Raw genomic sequence first — 27,696 nt, 5'->3', positions numbered from 1 at the left:
AGATCTAGGTGAAAATGTCTGTAAACATCAGAACCATGAAGGCTGGATTCTATGTATGTTCTTAGTGGTCAATGAATCTAGAAGTCATGGACTCACATGGCCACGCCAAAGAACTCGTGGTTGGCAGTGGAGACGACAACGTCGGCCTGACACAGCACCTGGAGGTAGTCGTCCTTACTGGGCAGGTAGCCCCAGTTCAGGATGTGGGAGTCCAGCAGACGCCTGGCCTCAGAGAAGATCTCTGCAGGAGAACCAAGAAGAACTTTAATCTGTATGTAGTTAATTATAAAAAGGAACAGGAGCTGCTGCTGAAGATTAAAGGCAGCAGATTAAGTGTGCAGACATTCTGTCGGTTAATTATTAATATTATGAATCTGAGAGAGCAGAGTTTGTGACAGCAGCTCTGCAGCAGGTGAACAGAATCAATACTGTGACCCTATTAACAAAATCAAAGTCATTAAAGTCGTCCTAATGTGATTGCCTGGCCGCGCTCATGAAGCTGATTTACAGCCGGCAGTTTGTGCCGCACTAAAACTTTACGCCTCAATATCTCAGAGTGTGTCTGATCATTACCTTAAAACACACACATGCTCATTATCGCATCATCAGCTGATGATACCATCGATTAAACGGCGTCCCCGGTGAGACAGCGCAGAACCCTGACCTGCAGGAGATGATTCACCTGAACCCGAGGACAGAGCTGCTCTCATACAACCAACAACTTTGAGTGGGAAACCAACAAGAACTAAACAGGACGTAAGAAACAGGTGAGCTCTGTGGTTCTCAACTTTCAGGTGTTCTCTATGAATAACTTGAAAAAAGAGACACGGATTTACAAGACGAGGAAGCATTTAAATAAACAGACAGACGGGGCTCTTTCTTACTACAGGAAATTGCAGGCCATTTGAAGGTGACCTGAACCTTTATGCATGTTCTGACCACAGGAACCGTCCATGCAGAACCTCTGTTAGGGCGACCTGAACATTTATATTCGTTCTGAGCTACGAAACATCTCTAACCTTTTTTCAGATCTCTTTGAGGAGGCCTGAACCTTTTAGTGTTCTGACTGCAGGGACAATCCTTGTAGAACTAGAACTCTGTTAGGGTCATCTTAGGGTCACCTGATCTTTAGTGTTTGTTCTGACCTCAGAAACTTCTCTGCAGAACTATTTTCAGGGTAACATTAGTGTGGCCTCAACTGTCATACATGTTCTCTGACTACAGGTACTATTCTTGTAGAATCTCTAACAGGATATTTTAGGGTGGCCTAAACCTTTCTGTCTCCTCTGACCACAGGAAGCATCTGTAAAACCATTATTTTCAGGGGAGAACAAGGATCCTACTCCATAATTACGTCCAGTAATTGTTAGTTTAACGTCAAAGCTGTTGGATTCAACCGAACAACTAAAAGGACTGCTTGGGGGTTGATCCTGAAAAACTTCACAGCACCAATCTGATCAGGATGTTATCAGCACACATCATTCTCCTACACAAATACAGGTAGAAACTTCCTCCACCTTCTAGTAGCTCAGTAGACACCTTATTGCTCCTTTTAAATAGTGGTGGAGCTGTGATTTAGCACTTACTAAGAGCAACAACATCCACATTTAGAGGTTGGAGATGATTTTTTGACTCAAGTCTCATTTTTACTGTGTTGGGGTAATTTTAGGCACTAAAACTAACTAAACTAAAATAAGAAGCTGGCTGATGCTGCAGGAAGAAGACAATTATAGATCAATGAAGGAGTCCCAGTTGGAAGAACCTAAGCAGGAACTTCAACAAAGACATTTTAAACATGTGCGTAACACGTGTGAATGTTTGCCGTCTATGTGCTTAACATGTGTGCGTTTGATGTTTGGGTGTGTCTTATATCTGTGTGTCTGATGTGTGAGTGTGTGCTATAGTTGTGTGTTTGATGTGTTATATTTGTGTGTTTCGTATGTTTTTACCTGGTACGTCGGTGAACGTCTCTCCGAGCACCGACAGATGGAAGTCCAGTCGTCTCTCCTTCAGTTTCAGCAGAGTGTTGAAGAACAGCTCGGGGTTTTTGTCGTGTTCCCTATAAACAGACACACTGATTCAACCAAACACATTCTGAGCAGAAGCAGAGGGTCTTACAAAGATGGATCAATTGTTGTCAATTTGAACAATTAAAAATATATTAACCAGTAAGGCAGCGAATGCAGGAAACGTGTCAGAAATTAGCTGTAGTACCTGGCTGTTCCACCAGATGGAGCCTCTTACTGTTTAATACTGTAGAGACCAGAGGAAGCTTCGTTCAGACTACAGAGGGTTTATGTTAGAAAGCAGAGAGCATTGTGGGGGTTTAGCTAGCGACAGGCACCATGACAAAGACTTATGTGGTGTTTACTGACCTCCAATCAGAGCTCAAGTTGTCAAAACAAGCTGAATATTGACAAATACTAACGGTCTAAGAATACTAAAAACAGATGCTGGTATTTACTTGTTGTAGCGATTCATTAATTATTAATTACGTGGGAAATAATTTGAGCAGAATATATTAACCATTAAGGCAGCAGGTGGAGAACATGCATGTCAGAAACAGTATTGTAGAACATCTGCACTACCATATTAACAGTTATAACAAAAACTCTGCAGCTGTGTGACATATATTTGACTGTTTTTGTGGTATTTTGCCTTTATTTAAGTGAAGCCAAGGCGATGCTAAACTGCTAATAATAAACTGGTGTTCAGGTGTTGGTGGTCCGACCCGACTCCACCTGATCGGTTCTGAAGCCGTGAGCGGGTAGCGGCGGTGTGAAGGTCAAACGGCAGAGCGGTGATTTCCTAAGGTGACGTATTAGTGAGCAGATTATTTCTTCTCATTCGTGGCTCGACTCCCCGCGGACACTGAGATAATTCCCTCATTTCCCCGAAACCTTTTTAACTCCTTCTGTGAGCCACCAATCCTCCATCCCTGAGCGCTGATACAGGAGAGGACAAAGGCTGAGAGAGGGGGAGATAACGGGGCCGCCGTCCTCCCCCGTCCTCCCCCGTCCTCCCCCGTCCTCCCCCGTCCTCCCCCTCCAACGCTGCTAATTAACAGCATGAACCACATGTTCACATTAGCACAGTTCAAACAAAGATTCAACCTCGAACACACAACCTGAAACCATCGCAAACTCCTCGGAAAACTTCTCATTACAGCTCCTCATGAGACAGGAGACCAGATATTTAAAGACCTCAGGATTTACAGTTTAGTAGCTGAGACACTAAATGATCAACGGTGTAAATAATAGGCCTCGCTGAATTAATTTATTTTTAATCAGAGTCACAAGATTTGATTTGGTCTGTTGTCAGTTAATTTGTGTTGCTTTTCAGTCATTTTATGTCTTTGCTTGGTAATTTATGTCTCTTTGTAGCTGTTTTGTGCCTATTTTAGCCAATATGTCAATTTTCAGTCATTTTGTGTCACTTATCAGGCATTTTGTATCTCTTTATAGTTGGTTTGTGTCTATTTCAGTCAATATACAGTATGTCAGTTTTCAGTCATTTTGTGTCTCTTTGTAATCATTTCATGTCTTTTAGCAATTTTGTATCTCTTTGTGGTTGCTTTTTTTTTTTGCTACTATAGTCAACATGTTTCACGTTTAAGCCATTTTATGTCTCTTTATAGTCGTTCCATGTCTTTGTTTAGTAATTTTGTGTCTCTTTGCGGTTGTTTTGTGTCTCCTTTAGCCACTATGTGTCACTTCTAAGTCATTCTGTGTCTTTTCAGGCATTTTGTATCTCTTTATGGTTGTTTAGAGACTACTATAGTCAAAGAAAAGTGTCTCTTTCTAGTCATTTGGTCTTTTTTGTCATTTCATGTCTATGTGTAGTCATTTTGTGCCTCTGTGGTTTTTCTGTGTCTACTGTAGTCAATATGTGTCATTTTTCAGTCATATTGTGTCTCTTTTTAGTCATTTAATGTCTGTCATTTAGTGTCTCTTTACGGTTGTTTTGTGTCATTTTCAGTCATTTTTTTGCCGGTTATCAGCCATTTTATATCTGTTTTCAGTTCATTTTGTATAACTTTTTAAACTTTCTGTTCCTTTTTTTAGTCATGTTGTGTCTCTTTTAAAGCTCGTGTCCGGAGTTTCCGTTTGTTTTCAATTTATGTATCATTGTTTAACAAAGCTTAAATGTGTTAGTCTAGTTCGATACTATAATATAAAGTTAGTATAACGCGATATGAAAATGTATTCATGAGCTCCGCCTTCCTCTCATAGACCCCCATGTTATTCCAAAAAGCGCCGGTCGCTGCCGACCAATCAAGTTCGAGCTTCAGCTTTGTCAGCTGTCAATCAACGGTTACGCGCACAGCAAGCAAGCCCATGCAGAGGTGGGCGAGCTACGCACTACGCAACCGCGCGCACATTTGTTTTGCTTGTGGAGGAGAGAGCATCAGGGATCAGCAACTTCCAGAAAAGTTACCAATCCCACGGCTTGTCAGGCCAAGAGACTGCAGGACGTTTTTTGGCTCGGGGTGCTCGCGTCGCTCCCCGACCACGGCCTCCATAGCCCGCCTGACGGCTTCGTTTAGATGCCCGACCTCTGGAGGAAGATGTTGGGGCGTCTGGGACATACTCTTCGTCAGAGGAGTCATGCAATTCTGAACTCTAGATAGAAATAAATAAACAATGTAACACATATACACGCGTAAATGCACTAAGTTTGATAAACAACATCATCCAGAGGGATACACGAGTGTAATCACATATTGAAACTTTACTAGTTCGTCCTAGCAGATTCATGTTATTTTGGTATTAGGACAAGTTAGACTCAATACAGCATTCTAACATAATTCCTTTATTATTTACTAAATGTAGAAGAGGGGAAAACAGCAAAACAGGCAAGATGCTGCAGCACTCCGGGCACTTCTCTCATGTACTGCACGCGTGCACAAATAAAGGGGCGAAATCAGAGGGAGGGACCAACAGTGTTTTGGGAGACGCTGCGATTCAAACTCCGGACAGCAGCTTTAAGGCAGGTTTTGTTTCTTTTCATTCATTTTGTGTGCTTGGTAACTTTGTGTCTCTTTGTGGTTGTTTCGTGTCAGTTTTAGTCAATATGTGTCACTACAGTCATTTTGTGTCTTTTTCAGTCATTTTGTGTCACTTTTCAGCGACTGTGTCTTTTTTTCATTAATTTCTTGTTGCTTTTTGGCCATTTTGGGTCTTTCTTTAGTAATTTTGTGTCTTTTTGTTGGGCGTTTTTATCTACTATAGTCCATATGTGTCACTTTTAAGCCCTTTTCTGTCTCTTTTAAGTCATTTAAAGATTTTAGCAATTTTGTGATTGCTTTGTGTCTATGTTAATTAATGTATGTTACTTTTCAGCCATTTTATGTTGTGTTTTTATTCAGTTTATGTCTCACTTCAGTCGAGTTGTGCCACTTTTTAGTTGGGTTGTGCAGTTTTTTTAGTCACTTTGTGTCTTTGCAGTCATTTGGTCACTTTATAGGTTAACATTTGAGAAACTAAAGAATAATTTGGATTTTTACTTTAATGTCTTTGTTTTGTAACTTTGTGGTTGTTATGTGCTTACTTTAATAAATACATGACTTTTCAGTCATTTTGTGTCTTTTTTCAGTCATTTTGTGTCTTTGTCCATTGTTTTTTTCTCTGTATAGGTTAAAATTTGAGAAACTAAATGATTATCAGTGAAAATAATCTTCCTTTTTGCTGTCATTTAGTGTCTCTGTTTCATCATTTTGAGTATCTTTGTTGTTTCTGGTTAATTTTTTGTCTATTTTCAGTCAATTTGTGTCATTTCTAGTAAGGTTGTGTCTCTTTTCAGGCATTTTGTGCTTTATTTCTCGTCAAATTGTTTCTCATTCAGCCAGATTGTGTCTTTTTTCAGTCCATTTGCATCACTTTTCATGGTGTGTCTGCTTTCAGTCAGGTTGTGTCTTTGTGGCTGTTTGGACTCTTTGTAGGTTAACAATTCAGTAACTACATGATTAACTGTGGGTTTAATCATCCTCTTGTCTGTCATTTAGTGTCTCTGTTTAGTAACTGAGTCTCTGTGTGGTTATTCTGTATCTATTTTTAGAAAATTTGTGTCACTTTGCAGCCATTGTGTCTTTTTTAGTTAGTTTGTGTCTCTTTGAGCAGCAACTATGCTGTCTGAATACTTGATTATTTAACAAGATAGTTGTTAGCAGCAGCCCTATTTCATATAAAGCTGAATTTTCAATAAGCAAATCAATTAATTAATGTCAGAAAATCTTCACGAGACAAACAGATTCATCATCACAATCTTCACCCTTAATATTATCCTCGTTCTCCTCCTTCCTCCTCGCTGAGCTCCCAGATGAATCCACATGAACTCAAGTGAGAATCAGAGCAGATACCCCGCGTGAAGCACTGAGCATGCTCAGTGGAGGCCAGCGTGCTCATTAATATACATCAGGAACCAGAAGAAGAAACTCCGATGGTCTCATTTACAGATGAGTGATTAAAAATTCTGCTTCATGTGGAACCCAAGAGGTGCGTTTTAAAATTCAAACAGTATTTACTGAGACTCACAATGTGAGTGTGAAAACCACAAAACCGAGGCCGAGCTCATTAACACACAGACCGAGTGTAAAATAACCGAAACACTCAAACACTCGGTAACAAAAATCTAAACACGTTAACACTCAGTGACAGTTTATGCAAATAAAACAGAGAAAAGTGATGGAAAACTGCAGACTGAGATGAAAAATAAACAGAAACTACATGACGCATCCATCCATGAAGCGACCAAAAAATCTGCTCTGAGGTGGAGGCTGGAATCTTTTGGTTACTAATAGGGATGGGAATTTCAACTAATTTCTGAACCGAGTAGTCGATAATTTTATTGGCGACCAGTCGGTTCGGAAAACTTGCAATTTAACCCTTTAAAGCTGCTGTCCGGAGTTTGAATCGCAGCGTCTCCCAAAACGCTGTTGGTCCCTCCCTCTGATTTCGCCCCTTTATTTGTGCACGCGTGCAGTACATGAGAGAAGTGCCCGGAGTGCTGCAGCATCTTGCCTGTTTTGCTGTTTTCCCCTCTTCTCCATTTAGTACATTTAGTAAATAATAAAGGAATTACGTTAGAATGCTGCATTGAGTCTAACTTGTCCTAATACCAAAATAACATCAATCTGCTAGGACGAACGAGTAAAGTTTCAATATGTGATTACACTCGTGTATCCCTCTGGATGACGTTGTTTATCAAACTTAGTGCATTTACGCGTGTATATGTGTTACATTGTTAATTTATTTCTATCTAGAGTTCAGAATTGCATGACTCCTCTGACGAAGAGTATGTCCCAGACGCCCCAACATCTTCCTCCAGAGGTCGGGCATCTAAACGAAGCCGTCAGCCGGGCTATGGAGGCCGTGGTCGGGGAGCGACGCGAGCACCCCGAGCCAAAAAACGTCCTGCAGTCTCTTGGCCTGACAAGCCGTGGGATTGGTAACTTTTCTGGAAGTTGCTGAGCCCTGATGCTCTCTCCTCCACAAGCAAAACAAATGTGAGCGCGGTTGCGTAGTGCGTAGCTCGCCCACCTCTGCATGGGCTTGCTTGCTGTGCGCGTAACCGTTGATTGACAGCATGACAAAGCTGAAGCTCGAACTTGATTGGTCGGCAGCGACCGGCGCTTTTTGGAATAACATGGGGGTCTATGAGAGGAAGGCGGAGCTCAGGAATAAATTTTCATATCGCGTTATTCTAACTTTATATTATAGTATCGAACTAGACTAACACATTTAAGCTTTGTTAAAAAATGATACATAGATTGAAAACAAACGGAAACTCCGGACAGCAGCTTTAAGCGCCAAAGTCGCAATATTGCGACAAGCAACATTGCTGAACATAAGCCATAGCTTCAAATATACTGCCTCGTGTGCCTCATGTACTGTACACCAGGAGATGGTGGACATCTGGAACTTCAATCTGAGCATCAGTTGTGGGCGTTTTGGAGTTTACAGAGTTTGAAAACCGAGGAGACAACTCTTGCCGTCTGAGCGTATCAGAGCGCAAGACGGCACCTTTTAGAGTGAGAAAACTCACCGTACCGAGAGGTCTGCTCAACGCTGACAAAGTACTTTGTCAAGTAATGGCTTACCCATATTCTGAAGAGGAATATTCACCCTCTGAAGAAGATGTTCAGTCGTCCACTGAGACAGTGGGGTGTTGAATGGACAGGCGGTGTAGGTTCAATCTTTTTGTGTCTTGCTCTTTGGGACTCACTCATTTTCACTAATTGATTGGTGACCTGCAGAAGACTCAGGACTCACAAAGGACTTGGGATTCATCATGAGTTGGGACTTGTTGACGATTCAGAACTAGCACAGTAGTCATGAGTTGGGACCATTTCTTGCATCTTGTAGATGACTATGGACTTGTAGATATTGTACTTGACTTGCCATGATGCGAGACTTGCAGAGGACTCTACACTTGTCACAGTTTGGGACTTATGGGTGACCTGGAACTTGCAGAAGTTTCATGACTTCAAGAGGCCTCTGGACTTGACATGACTTGGGACTTTTGGAGGACTTAGGACTTGGAGATGACTTCAGATTTGCATTAGTTTCAGAATTTGGAGAGGAGTTGTGACTTGTCATACCTTAAGACCCGTAGAGGTCCCTGACCTTGCAGTGACTCGTGTCTTGTAGATGACTCTGGACTTACCATGGCTCAGGACTTATTGAAGACTTGGGATTCGGACTTCTCATGACTCAGAATCTGCAGATAACTTGGGACTTGCCATAACTCTGGCCTTGTAGAGGCAAAGGAGTTGGTATTTGATGTGTCATGACCTGGGACTTGTAGACGACTCTAGAATTATTAAGACTCAAGATCTGCAGAAGATTTGGTACTTACAAAGGAGTAAAAAATTTCCATGATAAAGAACTCTGGACTTGTCTTGACTCAGGACTTTCAGAGGACTTGTAGAAGTTTCAAGACTTGGTGGGGTCTCTGGACCTATCATGACTGCAGATGACTTGAGATTATTCATGACTCAGGACAGGCAGATGATTTGGGACTTGGCATGTCGTGACTTGACGAGGACTCTGGACTTATCTTGAGTCAGGATTTGTTGAAGATTTCGGACTTGCACAGGACTCAGGAGTCAGAAGTTGGGACTTGTCATGACCTGAGACTGGCAGAGGTTTTTTTAGTATTGTTATGACTCGAGACTTGCAGATGACTTGGTGTGGGTTGCAGGTCAGCTAAAGCTTTCAGGTCCTTATGTTTATGTTTAATGTGTTTGTGAGAAGCAGCAACTGATTCTAAATGACTGATATCTATAAACTGGCTGATAATAAATGTATAAACTGACTGATATTATGTATAAACTGACTGATATTATGTATAAACTGACTGATATTATGTATAGACTGACTGATATTATGCATAAACTGACTGATATTATGCATAAACTGACTGATACTATCTTTAAACTGACTGCTACTATCTATAAACTGACTGCTATTATGTATAGACTGACTGCTATTATGTATAAACTGACTGATACTATGTATAAACTGACTGATATTATGTATAAACTGACTGATACTATGTATAAACTGACTGATACTATGTATAAACTGACTGATACTATGTATAAACTGACTGATACTATCGATAAACTGACTGATACTATCGATAAACTGACTGATATTATCTATAAACTGACAGATACTATACATAGCTGCCTGTAGTATCGGCCTGGACTCTGGTGCAGCATCAGCAGGTATCAGCGCTCCGTCATGTTAAACTGTGTAATCTGCTGTTTGTTTGTTTCTAATCAGACTTCAGTCCTCTGGAGGTAAAAGCTGATCCTGATCAACATAAAGCTCCACAGATTTACCAACCAGCCCCGGTGCTGCAGCAGCTACACCTGGAACAGCTGTTCACCCCACAGCAGCAGCAGTAGTAAGACGGGCTGTAATCTGAGGATCCAGGCCACCCACAGATTAAACCCAAAACCTGATGAGATGCAGCTTCAATCAGAGATTAACAGAAGGCTCTGTGGAAATCCTCATTTCAGAATCACAGCCGGCAGCTCACGGCTGCAGCCGTAATCCATCTGTGTTTGTCCGCTCACAGCAGATTACAGCGCGCTGCTTTGTTACTGATACAACACAAGGTGAGGCCGAGGCCATGCACCGCAGCCTGACACTGCAGCGCAGCTTACACCACAACCTGACACCGTAGCACAACTTACACCACAACCTGACACTGTAGCACAACTTACACCACAACCTGACACCGTAGCACAACTTACACCACAACCTGACACCGTAGCGCAACTTACACCACAATGCAATTTAAATTGCAATCTGGCACAGTAATTCAACTTAAATCGCAGTTTGACACTGTAACACCACTTAAACTGCAACTTGACACTACAATGCAACTTACACTGCAACCAGACACTGTTGCACAAATTAAACCACAGCCTGACACTGTAGTGCAACTTAAACTGCAACCTGACGGTGTCAACTGCAACATGGCAATCTGCAACACACTGACCCACAATCTGAACTGATACCTGATATCTGTGTTGCAATCTAACATCCTGAACAAAAATTTTAAAGAGGATTTTGAATGATTTGAACAGAATTCATGATTATTTAAACTGCTGACTTTAAGGTTACTTTAAGATGATTTGAACAGTATTTGTCAATTATTTGAACTGGTAATTTTAAGACTATTTCAAGATGATTTGAAATGGATTCGTGATTATTTGAATTGCTGATTTTAATACTATTTTAAGGTGATTTCAAGTGACAAACTCTGAACCAGAATCAACATTTATATTGTCCTTTTTTTCATAATATTGATGTTTTTGCTAGAACAAACATTTTCAAAATGCTTTTCATAACAACACTATAAACATTGTTTTTCTTTACTAGCGTCAACAGTCCATAATTATTTTCATCACTATGAACTATTGTAAACTGATTCTTTGACCATTAAATAATCTAATAAAATTATAAACATGTGCTATGATTTTCTGAAGATTATTAACAGCTGAAAAATATTTTTTAAATAAATCTGTCTTAGATTGTGTTTGTGAAATGCTGACTTCTGTTTCAAATATTCAGTCTTTAAATCTCCCTCTTATCTATCATAAAATAGTAAAATATGTTCCAGCTGATTCAGTTTGAGTGGACTGAACACGTCTGATGGCAAAACTTTAACTCACCACCTGTGAGGCCACACGATGTGCAGAGGCTTCACCTGGTCTGCAGCTTCACCAGCAGGGTCCTGGTCTGTCCTGGGCTCAGATGTGGACTGATGTGGATCTGTTGTGGGTCCAGATGTGGGCTGATGTGGATCTGTTGTGGGTCCAGATGTGGGCTGATGTGGATCTGTTGTGGGTCCAGATGTGGGCTGATGTGGATCTGTTGTGGGTCCAGATGTGGGCTGATGTGGATCTGTTGTGGGTCCAGATGTGGGCTGATGTGGATCTGTTGTGGGTCCAGATATGGGCTGATGTGGATCCTGGTCACTAACAGGTTTCTGATCATCGACATTTGCAGTCCGACGGAGGAGTTTGTGCTTGGGGAGAAGCCTGAAATAAATAACAAGAAATGATCATCAGTTACAGAAAAATGTCTGCAGCAGAAACTCTCCTAAAAGCTCTTGAATGCTCCTTAAAAACCCAAAACATTTCTGAACCATAATTTACACAGGAAGATTCTTTCATGTCATAATGAAAACAGATTTCTTTAAAATAACATCAATTAATTACAAAAATTGAATGTAAAATACGTGATTGCACAAGTTTTCACCTCCCAAGTCAGTATTTAGAAGATGCACCTTTGAGTCAGTTGTTGAATGTGAATTCCCACATCCTGATGCTGCCACCACCATGCTTAACCATAGGGATGGTGTGGTTATGATGTGTGCATGGCATTCGTCTGATGGACTAAAAGTTTTATCCTGGTCTCCTCAGACCAAAGAACCTTTTTCCAGATGTCTTCAGAGTCTCCACATGTCTTCTGGTGAACTCTAGTCCAGATTTAATTTGAGATTTTTCAATCAGAGTCTTTCTCTTTGTCTTCATAAAGATTTGACTGGTGAAGAACAGACAACAGTTGTTGGATGAACAGTCTCTTCCATCTCAGCTACTGAAGCTGGAACTCCTTCAGAGGAGTCATAGGAGTCTTGTGGCCTCCCCCACTAGTCTCTTTCTTCTCGGTCTCTCAGTTCTTGAGGACGTCCTGCTCCATCAGATTTATTCATGTTCCATCTTCCTTCCATTTCGTAATGACGGATTTAACTGGACTCCAAAAGATCTTCAGGAATTTGGAAATGTTCTTGTATTGTTCTGACTGATGCTTTTCAACAACCAGAGTTTCTTGAAGCATTCTTTAGTCTTCATGGTGCAGTTCTATCCAGGAGTTCTGATCCACCAGAGACTGGACCTTCCAGATAAAGGGAGTCTTTATTCTACAATCACTGAGGCACATTCACTGACATCAGGTGATCTTTATTTCAATAACTGTAGGACTTCTAGCACCAACTGGCTGCATCTGTGTTGCATTAGTTAAAGGGTCGAATACTTATGCAATCGTTTGATATTTTAAATTAACAGACATTACAGTCTAATTAACATAAATTGAAATCAGTTTTTGTTTTGACATGAAAGAATGTCTGGAAATTCTTGTCAAAAGACTAACAATTGAATTGACTGTGACTCAATGTTGAAAAGAAATAAAATGGAAAACTTATAGGTGTTGTATTGATCACACCTTTAAATACTTTTTTTAAAGATCAGTTAAACATTAAATACCAGAGTTTTTAAAAAGGGGAACTTTTCAGTCCAAATCAGCTAATTCGGTGAACTCTGCAGTCATTGTTCTTCTTCTGTATTAAACAACTACAATAACAGACGTTTTACGAGTAAAATTCTGCAGTAAAACTCTGTCAGGATGGACAAACATCAGTGGACGGTCCTCTGCTCTGCTCCAGCCTCAGCTCTGTTTGTGTTTCCTTCTTATAAGAAATTACATTCAATGATCCATTTTATAAATGAGTTGTTTGACTGGAGCCAATAAAAACAGGAGGAGGAGGGGGGATGAAGTTATTGATAAAGCCCCACTGATCGGAATGATGGCATCACCTCTGATTAAACATGAAGGTCACATTCACTGCAGCTCAGTTCCTGTGTGGACACAATCTGAGCCTGAAGCAGAGAGGAAACAAAACCGACTACCATTAGAAGCAACCGTCCCTCTTTAGAAGCAACATTCCCTCTTTAGACACAACCGTCCCCCTTGAAACTCTACCATACCCATTTCAGATGCAACCATTCCTCGTTAGACAAAACCGTCCTGCTTTAGGAGCAATGGTCCCCCTTTAGACACAACCATCCTGTCCCGACGAAACTGTACCCCTTTCGATGAAACTGTCCCAGTTCAGACGCAACCTTTCCCATTCAGATTCAACCATCCTCGTTTAGACATAACAGGTCCCCCTTTAGACACAACCATCCACCTTTAGGAGCAACCATCCCCCTTCTGATGCAGTAGTCCCTCTTCAAACACAACCATCCCCATTCAGAAGAAACTGTCCCCGTCCATGCACAACTGTTCCCCTTCACATGCAACTATCCCCATTCAGACACAACCACCACTTTTGGTGAAACCGTCTTGTTTGATGAAATCAACCCCCTTCCGACAGTCCCTCTCCAGGTGTAACTATCTCATTTAGACACAACTGTCCACCCTATAGACGTAACAGTGTCCTTTCAGACACAACCAAACCCTTTAGATGCAAAGGCCTTCTCTTTGGATGCAACGTCCCCCTTTAGACATAGCCATGCCCCTTTAGGACCAACTGTCCCCCTTCAGATGCAACCGTCATCTTTTAGAGACAACTGTCCCTCTTCAGACGAAACCAGCCTCCTTCCAATGCAACAGTCCCTCTTCAAATGCAACAATCTCCCTTCCTGCACAATCACAACCCTTCAGACACAGCTATTCCCATTCATAGGCGACCGTCACTCCTTTAGGCACAATCGTCCAGTACTGTTTTGATGAAACAGTCCCCCTTTAGACACAAGCGTCCCCCTCTAGACGCAACTGCCCCCGCGCCCCCCTGTAGACACCACCGTCCACCTTTAGACACCACCATTCCACTTCAGGTGCAACCGAAACAGTCATCCTTTAAATGCAACATTTGCATTTAGATTCAACCATCCCAGAATAGACACAACTTTCCCCCTTTAGGAGGAACCGTCCTCCATTGGACACAATTGTCCTCCTTCACGTGCAACCGTCCCAATTCTGACGTTTTTTTAAGGTTTCTGACTGATAAATGGTATCATTTTGGTGATTATTAAAACAAAACATGACTTTTAAACTGACTGGCAGGTTTTGGGGTTCATGGCAGTTAAAACTGGAGCAGCAAAATGAAAGATATCTGACTGAAAGTAACTCTAATATTCATAATCTTCCATTAGCTGAGCTTTCTATAAATGTTGCCTCAGCGTTGGTAGTTTGTCCAAGCTGCTTTGTTGCCGTTTCTCATCTGATTCTTGTTGAGTTTGGTTCCTGAATGTGTTTCTCACGTCTGGTGACTCAGATGGGATAAAAATGGAAAGTTTTTTTTAATTAACAGCAGTATAACAGGTCAAACTGATCAAATTTTAACACTTCACATTAAAACATCGATTAGTTCATTCATCGGTCTTTACTCATTATCTTTTCGTTTTTACACACTGACATGACAATCCTCACTGTAAATTTACTTTGCCGAGTTCATTTTAGTTTCATTTTCATTACATGAACTCTGACTGGGATCCAGATGTAGAGCTGCTGCTGTCATGCTTTCATAATTGATTCACTCCATAATAAAAAAAAAAGTCTAAATTCTCAGATTTTATCCTCTTAAATGAGAATACTTTCTGGTTTCTTCCTTCCCCTTTCACAGTAAATTGATTATCTTTGGACAAAAAAAGATTTCTGAGAAAAACGGACAACATTTTTCACAGTTTCCTGTTATTTTACAGACCAAACAGCTGACTGATTCATGCAGAAGACAATCAACAGATGAATCCAGAGTGGAAATAATCATTCAGCTGCAGCTAAAACTGAGGCTTCCTCCCAAAACAAGACTGTAGCTATAAAACTTGTTTACAGCTGATATTTCTGAGAGCAACAAATCCTTCCTCATTAGGAATCAGGTCGCCGCCTGCAGCTCGCCACCTGACGACCAGCAGCTGCACAAAAAAGCAGCAGAGAAGAAGAAAAGCTGGAGGCGCTCAGACACCTGCTGATCACGTGGCGTCCTCATTGATCCAATTTCACTGCGACAATACTCGTGGAGAAGTCGGCGTCCCGCTGCTCGCCGTGATGGATGTGACGTCTTTGTGTCCCGCTGCAGGTCTCTGCTGCCTCGGGTCAATCACTATTCAATTACAGCAGCCCGCCGCTCAAAGGCCGATTGATAGATGGATACCGCAAACACGGCGACCACAAAGAGGCCAAAGAGGCCTGGCAGCATTCACACACCGCCTCCACAGAACACAAAAAGACGCCGTTTGTTTTCTGCTGCAGCTTTTCTTCACCTCAGAAACAACCTGCAGCCAAATGTAGAATCAGGAAGAACTAATCACTGGCCAATGTTTTCCAACAGGAACGCAGTCCAAAAACTCTACTCATCATTTTCAGCACAACTAGCAATCAATTAATCATTTCCCTATAGCGCTTCAAGTGTAAAAACATTACGAAACACTGTTTTCTTTCGTATAACCCAACAACAAAATGTAAAACTGTGTTCTCTCTTTACAGACATTCCAGATTAACAACAAAATACAGCTCTTAATTTACAACTACATCATGTTAAAACTGGTCTTTTCTCTCAAGAACATTTCTGCAGCAACAGAAGCATTGGTTACATTATCCATCACCTTTACTATATCTTTATTTTTGGTCTTCTTGTACTTTTATCATTCTTGCAGTAGCTCTTCTATGCCATATCTGTCTCTAGTTGCTGTAATGTAAATTTTGCAGGTGCAACATCGATAAAGTTATATTCTCTCATAGCTCAGTATTTTTTCCGTAAACTATGACAAACTTCTATCTTTCAAAGCAATGAACTGAGTAGTTAAGGAACTCACTAATTAATAATAATATGAAGGGTCCCAGTCTATAAAGTGCCCCAATAAAGTTTACAGTTTCCAACCTGGTTCTATTAAAGCTTCTGGTCTAAAACCTCTTCCTATTTAAGGTCCTGGTCTATGGAAGGTCACTGTCTATAACCTGGTTCCATCGAAGGTCCTCGTCTATACCCTGGTCCTATTTAAGGTCCTTCTCTATGGAAGGTCTGAGTCTATAACCTGGTTCCATTGACAGTCCTAGTCTATAATCCGATCCCACTGAAGGTCTCAGTCGATAACCTGAAGGCCCCAGTCTATAGCCTGGTCCATTGAAGGTACCAAGGTCCCAGTCTATAACCTGATCCCTTTTAAATGTTCTGGTCTATGGAAGGTCCCAGTCAATAATCTGGTCCCATTGAAGGTCACAGTCTATAAACTTGTTCTACTGAAGGTCCCAGTCTATAACCTGGTCTGACTGAAGGTCTCAGTGTAGTACATGGTCTCAGTCTATAACCTGGTACCATTGAAGGTCACAGTTTCCATCCTGGTCCCATTGAAGGTCCAATTCTATAACCTAATCCTGCTGAAATTCCCAGTCTATAACCTGGTTTCTTTAAAGGTCTCAGTCTATGACCTGGTCCAACTGGAGGAACTAGTTCCTTCATATCTGTTCTTCGGTCTTGGTTTAGAGCTCCTTATCAAACAGGTGAACTTAAGCGTAAATTTTAGTTAGATGTGAATCCTGGGATGTGTTTTGTTGCAGACTTTTCTTGAACACTCTGAGAAGAAAACCAGCAGAGACATTTCTTTACCCTCCGATCAGCTCGCATTCAGTAACACTGGAGGTCAGAGTACCTGCAGGCTGAATCTGACAACACTGCTGGCATCACTCTGGCATCTTCCCCCTAATTTACAAAACACCAAGTTAAAACTCAGAGATAAGAGCCTGGTTTCTGGGTAACTGTTCAGCACTAGTGTAGCTGGATCCGATCAGAGCCATCGATCTTTGTGTCCACATTGTGATGAAGAAACAGAAGACGATGGCTTTGGGCCGCCGGGTTCTTCCTCCTCCTCCCCCGTTTGTCTCCGAGAGCGTTTTATATTTTCAAAGAGCCGGACTGGGTGTTTGATGGGAGGACCGCGGGCGTGTGCAGGGATTGTCGGCCATGCATATAATCACTTACTTACACTGGGTGGGTTTGCTTTGGATCAGACACATTAGCATCTGAAAATGAGAAACACTGGAGGGAAGAAGAAGAGTCATCCTGCAGCCGCCGACACGGATACTAGCAGACACACTGCTAAATACCACATACACTGTAAAATATACTGCTAAATGCCATGTATGCTGTAAAATATACTGCTAAATACCATATATACTGTCAAACATACTACTAAATACTACATACACTGTAAAAAAACACTGCTGAATACAACATACACTGTAAAATATACTGCTACATACAAAGGACACTGTATAATATACTGCTAAATATCACATACACTGTAAAAAATATAGCTAAATACCACATGCACTATAAAAAATAATACTAAATTCTAACCCTAACCTTTAAACACCATGCATACTACTAAGAACCATATATACCAGTAAATACCATGTACTGCACAGAATGTTAAATGCAGCATATACTGCTAAGCACTCTATACTGCATAGTGTTTACCTATGAAGTAACAAATATACTGCTAAATACTATACACCCTGTTAAATAAAATATACACTGTTACATACTAAATATACTATTAAAAGCATTGTACTTCACACAAAACTACAGATACTGTTAAATACTGTAAAACAAAACGGATAAACTATTTTTACTTGTGATGTTTTCAATGAATATTCCCTTCAACTGTTTGAAATGACATTCCACATTACACCTATTGATATTATTGGTAAACTAATGACTGAGGAGGCTAATTTTGTTCAAGTAGATCTATGAAACTATCTGAAGCAACCTTTAAACAGGATAATGATCCTCAGTATACAAACACATGCACCAGTAAGAACAAATAGAGAGTTATAGAATAGGCTAGTCATTGAAATGTTGTGAGAACATGAAAGAAAACCCGCAAATATCTGCAACTAAAGAAATTTTTCATGGAAGAGTGGCCAAGGTTTTCAGCTGAAGATGGATTTCTTGGAAATGAGGTGATGTTATCTTCTGGTGCCAAGGGTGGAGTTACTTTGACACAGAAGAACAACACATCTATTGTTATTTCTGTTCAATAGATTAAAGTTAAGTTAACTTGTGGTGGTGTTTGACTTTATCCTCTTTAGCTGTTTGAGGATCTACTGTTTGTCCAGGTAAGTGCAGATGAAGTATGAACATCAGCAGAAGTAGTATTTGATGCTGACCTGCTGACATCAGGGAACTGGACCGGGTAGTTCAGAACCATGCATTTAGGGCGGATCAGGCGGTCCAGGTCTTTGGGTCGGTGGTCTGGGATCTTCTTCATGAAAGACGGGATGGAGGACAAGAAGGACTCCATGTTGAAACTAGAGTTGAACACCACCACGTCTGACACCAGGCTGAGGTACAGTAAACAGTGAGGCAGGTGTTTAACGGTGGAATAACACAAAGGTAGTATAGTCTATCAGCTGAACTCACGTTTCACCATGCTGAATCCATCTTTAACAACTTTCTTTTCTCTTAATTGCTTTATTTCTCATTTTGGTCGCTTTATGTGTCTTTGGGATAGTTTCGTCCCTGCAAAGTCCTTTTATGTCTCGTTGTCGTCATTTTGTGTCTCACTCTAACAGTTTTGTCTCTTTGCAGTCATTTTGTCTCCACATACTACAGATATTTAACTGTCTCCATGTGTCCTGTCTGTACAGACTTTTTCTCTAGAACTAGAACAATGTTTCTCCATGCTGAATGTATCTCCCAACAACTCGCTTCTCTGCTCACTGTTTCTGAGCCATGCTGCATTTACCTTATTGACCCAGTAGGTTGAATTTTGTTGCCACAATCAGTTTATGGCATTTTGATCAGGATTTTTAGTCATTTTCTTCAATCATTTGGGGCAAATAATATGTAATTTCATAAAAGCTGTTGGTCATTTTGAAAAAAACACATTGGCAAATTAAGTCATTTTGGATTTTTTTTTGCAAAGTTTAGATAGATTTATTCCATTATGTACAAACTCTAACACAAATGTGTCCAAACTGACTCAGTAATTGTCCAAAACAACTCGAAAAATGTCTAAAATTACTCAAAATTCATTTGAAATGAAAATATTTGAGCCATTATGGATGTATTTTCATCAGTAGAAAGATGTTTCACCATGCTGAATGGATCTCCAACAACTTGCTCCTCTGTTCACTGTTTCTGAGCCATGCTGCATTTATTTTATTCATTCAGTAATGTTTGATTTTCAGTCTAAAATTGTCCAAAACTATTTGTAAATCGTCCAAAATTTCTAAAAAATGTCAAAAATGAGCCAAGAATTGTTCAAAAATAACTGAAAAAAAGTCCAAATTTACTTAAAAGTACCTGAAAATATCTGGAAATTTGTCAATTTGAACAAGATTTGAGTCATTAAGGTAAATTTAAATCATTATGGACAAGTTTCAAGCCACATTTCTGTCTCTGTTCATTGTTTCTAGAAAGATGTTTCACCGTGGTGAATGTATCTTCAACAACTTGCTCCTTTGTTCACTGTGTTGAGCCATGATGCATTTATTTTATTCATCCAGTAGCTTTGACTTTCCCCTCAGTCTCTTTGTGGAAACACTGACTGCAGTTCAACCTTAAACCTCCATTTTCTCCGGTGTCGGTAACATCTGTGAACACTTGGAAACACGATGATTTCATGTTTTTACACTTTGGTAGGCTTTAAAATTGAAGAAATTTAAGTCAAAAGACATTTCTGAGTTCTTTCTCCTTCATGGTTGTTCTGTTTCCATAGAGATGCAGGACTTTATACTGCAGTGAAAAATGAGTCCACAGTGAGTAAAGATGTGACAGAAGCTACTCAGAGTTCAGAAGGTTAAGGCCTCGTATTTACAAAACACTAAAAAGCATGAAGGCACCTCATGAACGAGAACATTTCTGAGCACGTTAATCTCACGTGTAAAATGTTTGTTGCGAGTGAAGCTGATCACATTTTTCTGATTGATCAGGGCAGATATCAGTTCACGGATGGATTATTTTAAAGGACGATTAATTCTGCATACAGCTGTGTGTCACTGAGCGGTGTTATAACTCAGATTAGTGCAGCGAGCTGGCCTCTGTCCAATCCCACGTCTCTTAATGATCCGTGTCGTATTATTTAATGCTGCCGTAACGACGTTAGCGGAGATGGAGAGGCTGCCGCTTATTGACAAGCCGCCCTGCAGATCAACAACAATCAGTTTTCTGCTGCTCGTTACCGTTAGACGACTGATTAATGACAAATAGAGCCACTTCAATTAAACGCGGCACCATGTCAGCCGGGGCAATTAACCAATCATGTCGGCCCAGCTCATTAACCAATCACAGCCTCATGAAGACAAACTGCAGCCAAGTAGGGCGGAGACCAACAACACCCCTATCGTGTTTCATTTTTACATACTTTATTCCTCCGAGCAAGTTTTAAACAACTCGGTAATCAAGTTTGCACACTGTATATTTCCACTGAGGGTCAATCAGAAGTGAGATTTAGTTTATTTATTTTAGACTCAAAATGAAGTTCTGTAAAGGAGTTTGGCCAGAGTTTGAGCTTCATGTGTTTTTTGACCTGGAAATTTTTGCATTTTCACCCTCAGAAAATGCCTGTCAAGCCATTTTAAAGGGTCAATATCTACAAAAATAAAATTCCAACAGACATGTAATCTTATGAAGACTCAGACATAATAGTTTCCAGTAGATATAAATGACTAAATGGATCCAACAGAGGACATTTTTTTAATAATGGGCCTCTGAAAATGCAAAAGAATGAATGACTGGTTTATTTCGGTTACAAAAATTACAGTAAACAAAATTTTTTCCTTTCCCGCCTTTTCTTCTCTTACTCTTTCCTCGTCCCCTACTCCTCTCACAAAAAAAGATGAAAAAGAAAAGAAAAACAAAAAAAAACCAAAACCTCTAGAAAATATATATATACAATAATAATTTTTTACACGTTCTGTAACCGAAAGAGGAATAGGCAGAAGCCGAAGCTTATTTTGCCTATCCTATACAATCCCTAGAAAAGAGAGTGCAATATTTTCAAGAATGGGTCTTATGTCCCCAGAAAGTTCCTTTGGGTGTATATATATGGATGATTCATATTTTTACTAAAATAAATAAATAAATAAATACATTTCACCAACTTTTGAGGCTCGAACATACAAGTATGGCAAGATAAGGTTCTCGTATTTAGATATTCTGACGTGAAAATTGTTTAAAAGGACTTGAAAGTCATGCAAAATTGTCCAAAACAACAATAACGAATAATTACTGGTCCTTGATAACTGAGATAAGTGCAAAATGTTCAAACTTTGGTGGTATAAAGGCCCTAGAATATTTCTGTAAGTGTATATATATGGATGGATCCATATTTCTACTCAAATACGACCTCTGGTCGATATTTCTCCAACTTTTGAGGCTCTAACATCAGTAGCATTTCATGTGTGGAATGTTTGACTAGACAAAGTTCCAGTTTTTATGTATTTTAACTTAAAAACTAGGACTCAAAATGGTCCAAAATGAAAATAATGAAGAAGTTTTGGTCCTCGAAAACTAACATTAGTAGGATCTGATGTACGGAGTGTTTGACAAGACAAGGCTCCAGTGTTTTGTAGTCTCAATTTGTCATTTTGGACAGATTTTAAGGTTTCTATAGACATGCCTTACTCATTTAAGAAACATAACTCAATTTGGCCATATTTTTTGTCCTTTTGGTGGATTTCACATCATTTTACTTCGGAGAGCGGAAAATAGTCATTTTGGACATGTTATATAGTAGTTTATATGTTTTTTCAGTAATTTTGAACACAGACAAAATAGGACGGGCTCTCACCATGACAGCACCTGGTTATATCCGTACTGGAAGTCCCTCTCCTGGTCTTTGCGGACCGGATAAACTAGCTGGTTCTCGTGGAAGTACAGAACCTTCTTCAGCCGGGCCAGATCCGGTCTGAGAGCCACCAGCTCACACAGGTTCAGGACCGAGCTGCTGAACAGAACTCTGCAGAGGAGAAGTGAGAGTTAACTACAGACTTTCTACAGATCAATGGAACCAGAAACAATGGTAAAGACAAAAACATAAGATGTTCAACCATTTCCTTGCTTCTAGTCTATACGAACCTTTCTCTCTCCTCTGCCCATCATCTGTAGAAAGATGTTTCACCATGCCGAATGTATCTCCAACAATTTGCTCCTCTGTTCATTGTTTTTGAGCCATGCTGCATTTATTTTATTGATCCAGTAGGTTGGATTTTCCTCTCAATCTCTGTGGACCTGGAAATTCTCTGATTTTTTTTTTTTTACATTTTAAGCTTAGATTTGGCTTTTTTCCTGATGGGACCTTACATCATATACAATACACTGAAGAATCTTCGGAAAGATGAAAATACAATGATTTTTCTCATACTGATAATTGCTGTAATTTCATGTCAATCATGGAAAATGGAAGATGCTTTTGGTTTTTGCACAATCTGATTGGAGCAAATGGATTATTTTAAGATGATTTTTAAATAAGATGTAGAATAAAGTGATTTTGATGAAATTTTAGTTGATTTTAAGCTTATATTTGCTTATTTTTCTTGATGAAGTCTCATTTTACACATGTTGCATTCATTCAGAGAACCATCTGAATGCTGAAAATCTGAAGATCTCATCTGTTTCTACAATTTAACCGGAGATATCTTTTAAAGATGATGCGTCTTTTCAACTCTCTGGCAGTTTTTGGGGTTCAGTGGGTTAAAGTCATCGCTGCTCTGGAGCTTTGAAGCTCTGGATCTCCTCCCCTCCATCACCTCCCGTTTTAACTCAGGATGCTGGACTTTGATGTGGCTTCTCCACGAGCCATCGTTCAGACTCCAGATCTGGATTAGGCTCATTTCCTGGACCTGCGGTAGCCGAGTGGAACAGGAACCGTTCTGACTCAAACCAGATGAGTTATTTTTACTCTGCTGGCAGCCGAGAATATCCCGATTCTTCCTGTGAAGAGGCAGGTTGAGACCCTCAGCAGAGCTCAGTGAATCCATGTGCACTGAGGAGGATCTGGTTTAACCTCCAGCGCTTAAACTCTATGATAGTTTGTGTTCTGATTTATCTAAAGAAGCTCTGGATCTAAAGGCTCCTCGGGTGATTTTACTGACAGGTTCGGAGCTGTTTTATGTAATATTGACGATTGTTAAGCACCAAAATGGACGCATACGCTATTTTCTGTGTTCAAGTTCAAATTTCTCGTGGTTGCATTTGTGCAACACACTCATTAGTGTGATTTGGGCAGCACAGGTAAGTACTGTGTTAGTCATTGCGGTTAAAAGCAGTACTTCTTCTATGGTTTAGTGGGTCTGCATGCTGGATGAGTCAAACAATCCATCCAACAAAGAGAAAATGTCTATAGCGGATTATTTTCAAGAATAAACTGAGGGGAAAGAGGCTGACTTAGATGGAAAGGTTCAGTCACAATGGCTTGTATAGTACCACAACTTCAAAATGACACTAAAATTAGTGCTAAATCTTGTCTAACTTTATAGGTATTACATTAACGAACATCACATAAACGCACAAACTTTATGTGTACAAACATTATAGGCTCAACCAGTATATATGCAAATCATAACAGGGTTCTCGCCAGGATTTTTTTTCAGCGTAACGGCAGGTCCTCCTGCGCGCGCAATAGACGAGAACGCGCATGCGCAATAGACGGGAACGGGTCAATCGACAGGAAAGTACGGCTGAGCTGGGGAGACATAAATTAACCTAGATAGGCACTCAGTTGATAAAAACAAACGCACATGGCGTTATCTGTCAAAATAACAGCGCAGCGGCCCTAATCACAGTGTTAACCCTTCCTGTTCGGCCCCCGACCGTGGTCAGGAAGCCCGGGGTTAACCCCCTTCACTTCCTCAGCAGCCGTAGAGGCAAAGACACAGGAGCCCAGCCGCCTTTATTGTCTATAAACAGTGGCTGAACCGCACAGTACCGCCAACCCAACTCTCCTCCTCCAACTGCACCGACTGCCCGTCTCTCTCACTCGCTCTCCCCCTCCCTCCCCCTCCCTCTCCCTCCCTCCCACACACACACGCATGCTGCTCTCTCTCCCACTCTCATGACGGAGCCACACACTCTCATAACAACAGCGTAATCTTTGAAATGCGCTGGCGTAGCAGCCCTAATCACAGCGTAATCTTTTAAACTGAGCGTAACGGGCCGTTAAGACTGCGTAACGGCCCGTTAGACAGTGTAACGGGCCGTTATGACAGCGTAACGGGCCATTATGCTGAAATGCGCTGGTGAGAACCCTGCATAAATCAAAAACATGTGCTACATGAACACATAAAGCACATAAGGTGTAATGTCTGCAAACATGTACAAAATGTGCACATATAAGCACTAAATCTATGAACATTTTACATATGTGTAATGTGTGCAAGTATTATGTCTACTAGAATTACAAGTATTACGCTAATGAACATTACATAAATGCACAAACGTGTACAAATGTTATATACACAAACAACATACCTGCATGCCTGATTGCAAAGTAATACTTGTACACTTGCTACATAAACATGTTACATCTGCTAACGTATGTAGAAGATTTGCACATTTAAATATGAATCTATGAATATTTTATATACAAGTAATATGTTTGGAAGCATTACATCTACTAGCATTTAAAGGACTACGTTAATATTATATAAATGCACACATTTTATAGGCACAAACAATCCTTTTGTCAAATGAACACATTTACACACGTTACATGTACAGGTGCTACATCTGCAAATGTACAAAAATTGCATTTATGCTCATTATATCTGAAGGTTTTACATACAAATAACGTACATTAAGTAACATCCCAGGTATTACGTTAACATTATATAGATGCACAAACATGAAGTTTCGTGAACAAACTTTATGCTATCAAGCCTTAAGAGAAGGGAAAACATGTATGAGGGTCACATACACATGTATTACATGCATGAGCATTATGTGTAGCAACATTTTACGCGTGTGTGAGCCCTTCAACTACTAACGTTACAAGTAATACATTAACAAACATTATAAAATACACAGTACAAATATTATATGCACAAACAATATACATGCAAGCCTCATGTCAAACAAACACGTTACATGTTCAAGTGTTAGGTCTGCTATCAGTATACGCACAAAAATTGCATGTATTCTGTCTGAAGACTTCACATACAATACATATGAACATGCATTACAAGTCCTACGTTAACGAACATTATATAGATGCACAAACGTGTACGAGTGTTGCGTATATGAATTTTATGCAATAAATCCTCAAGTCAACAACTCAAGAAAACATGTACAAGGGTCACATGTACGTGTAATACATGCATGAGCATAATGTGTACAAACATTTTACACATGTACAAACATTTAGAATACTAATATTACAAGTACTACGTTTATGAACATTCTATAAATGCACAAACATTATACGTACGAGTGTTTCGTATCCGAAAATTATGCATTCAAGCCTTGTGTCAATGGAACACATGTATGAGTATTATGTGTAGAAACATTTTGCGTACAGATAGCGTGTGCAAGCATTTTAACTAACAACACAAATCATTAACAAACGTAAACATGCATGTGTACAAATGCTATATGCATAAATAATATTCGTATGTGCATTACATGTAGTTTTTGTATGGGTATTAAGTCATTAATGTGTCCAGGACCTTATCACTAAAATTTATTGTCAAATATCTGCAGAAAAAAACAACATTCAATTAACTGAACTTTGTATTTATAACTTATTAGCTAATGTTAACATGCTAATATGATAATTGCATGCTAGCATATTAGCATTTTGCCCAAGCACTACAACCCCACAGATCTGCTTGCTGTTAGCGGTTGGTATAGCTGCATTAAGTCAAATGTGCTTCATCATACTGACATAAACCCATCAGAGGCTGTAGGAGTTCACAAACATTTCACTGCAGATAAAGAGGTCAAACAGAGATTCCAGCAGAAATATCAGGTTTCTGTGGCACAGCTTAAGTTTAGAAAACCTCAAACAGATAACATCTTACCATGTTTACAGTTTTTTTTTTTTAATGTAGACATCACTGACAACACAAAAAACCTCAGATGTTCCTGATGTGAGTCTGATAAATGATTGACAATCTGCTGTAGCATTTAAATTTAACATTTAAAGGAGGAAATCAAACAGTGAATCATTGTTGTTCTAGATGGCCTTTTTAAAAACACAATTGCGGAATGAGTCAGAACTTATAATAACACAGAACAAAGCGTGTCTATTATTGCACACACTTCAAAGCCGAGGCATTAAAACTGCTGCTGATCTCTTAGCGATCTCTGGTCTCAGATATGATCAGATATTAGTCAGTAGCTTCACCCCCCTGAGTCACTGAAACCTGTAGTCAAATGCTGCTGATCAGCTTCACTGCATGCGTTGCAGAAACACTGAGACGTACAGTTTTATGCTCCTACAGCAGAGGAAAAAAATGTTACGTATACAAATATTACATATACAAACACTACATATATTAGAATATCATATGATTGTACATACGGATATTATGTGTACGAACTTAACAAGTTTGACTATTATACGTACAAGGTTTGCATGTAGGAGTGTTACGACTACAGAGATAGTCACGAACTTAACGTATGAATATTACTTTCATAAACAATGCCTATAGGAATATTACATGTTCAAACAGCACATATACGAATAATCAATGAGAAAATTGTGTATCTTTATTACGGCTAAAAACATTACATGTAAGAATAGCACGTACACGAACATTCCATCTAAGAATAACACGTATGAGCATTAGAACGATGAACACTACATCTGCTACTGTCACAAGTTGGAGTATTACATATGCAAACGAATGCTCCACGTACAAATGTCGCATACACGAATAATTCACGTACTAGTACTACATCTATGAACATCACGGGTGTTACAACTATACACGGTACGCGTATCAATTATATAAATAATACATCTATGAATGTTACATGTGCAAATGTCACATATGCGAGTAATACATGTACAAATGCTACGACTATGAACATCATTTGTACATACATTACAGCTACAGACAGGAATAGAACACGCACAAACATTACATCTACAAATACCACATGAGCATTAGAACTATAAATACTACATCCCTAAACATCACGTGCACAAAGAATGCACATACTAGCACTACATCCATGAACATTACGTGCACTACAACTACAAACATTAGGCATGTAAATTGTACATCCACTAGAATTACAACTACGAATGCTACATGTAAAAATGTCACGTATAGAGTAATACATGTTGAAGTGCTAGATCTGTGAACATCAGATGTACTATAGCTTCAAACATTACCTAATTATAACTTTTTAACATTAATTATATCCTCATAACATACTTTTCTTACATACTAA

General features: G+C 39.8%; 1 protein-coding gene across 5 annotated transcripts in view; it reads right to left on the bottom strand.

Moving 5' to 3' along the window:
* The window catches only part of gtdc1 (glycosyltransferase-like domain containing 1), a 78,711-nt gene that overhangs the window by 34,251 nt on the left and 16,764 nt on the right, over positions 1-27,696 (bottom strand). For 4 of the 5 annotated variants that reach the window (XR_007946811.1, XR_007946813.1, XR_007946812.1 and 1 more), the window contains exons 3-7: positions 22,091-22,258; positions 18,465-18,638; positions 11,189-11,557; positions 1,950-2,059; positions 97-241 (exon numbers count right to left, since the gene is read on the bottom strand). Coding sequence is in view for 2 of the 5 variants with exons in the window: in XM_051959165.1 (XP_051815125.1) it covers positions 97-241; positions 1,950-2,059; positions 11,189-11,557; positions 18,465-18,638; positions 22,091-22,258 (966 nt within the window). In the remaining 3 variants the exon portion in view is untranslated. The remainder of the gene's footprint in view (positions 1-96; positions 242-1,949; positions 2,060-11,188; positions 11,558-18,464; positions 18,639-22,090; positions 22,259-27,696) is intronic. The other variant, XM_051959166.1, reaches the window with a different exon arrangement.

This window comes from Acanthochromis polyacanthus, chromosome 14 (assembly GCF_021347895.1).
Source record: "Acanthochromis polyacanthus isolate Apoly-LR-REF ecotype Palm Island chromosome 14, KAUST_Apoly_ChrSc, whole genome shotgun sequence".
Taxonomy (NCBI): Eukaryota; Metazoa; Chordata; class Actinopteri; family Pomacentridae; genus Acanthochromis; species Acanthochromis polyacanthus.
Note: the sequence above shows the minus strand (reverse complement) of the source record. Positions and strands in the feature narration are given on the sequence as shown.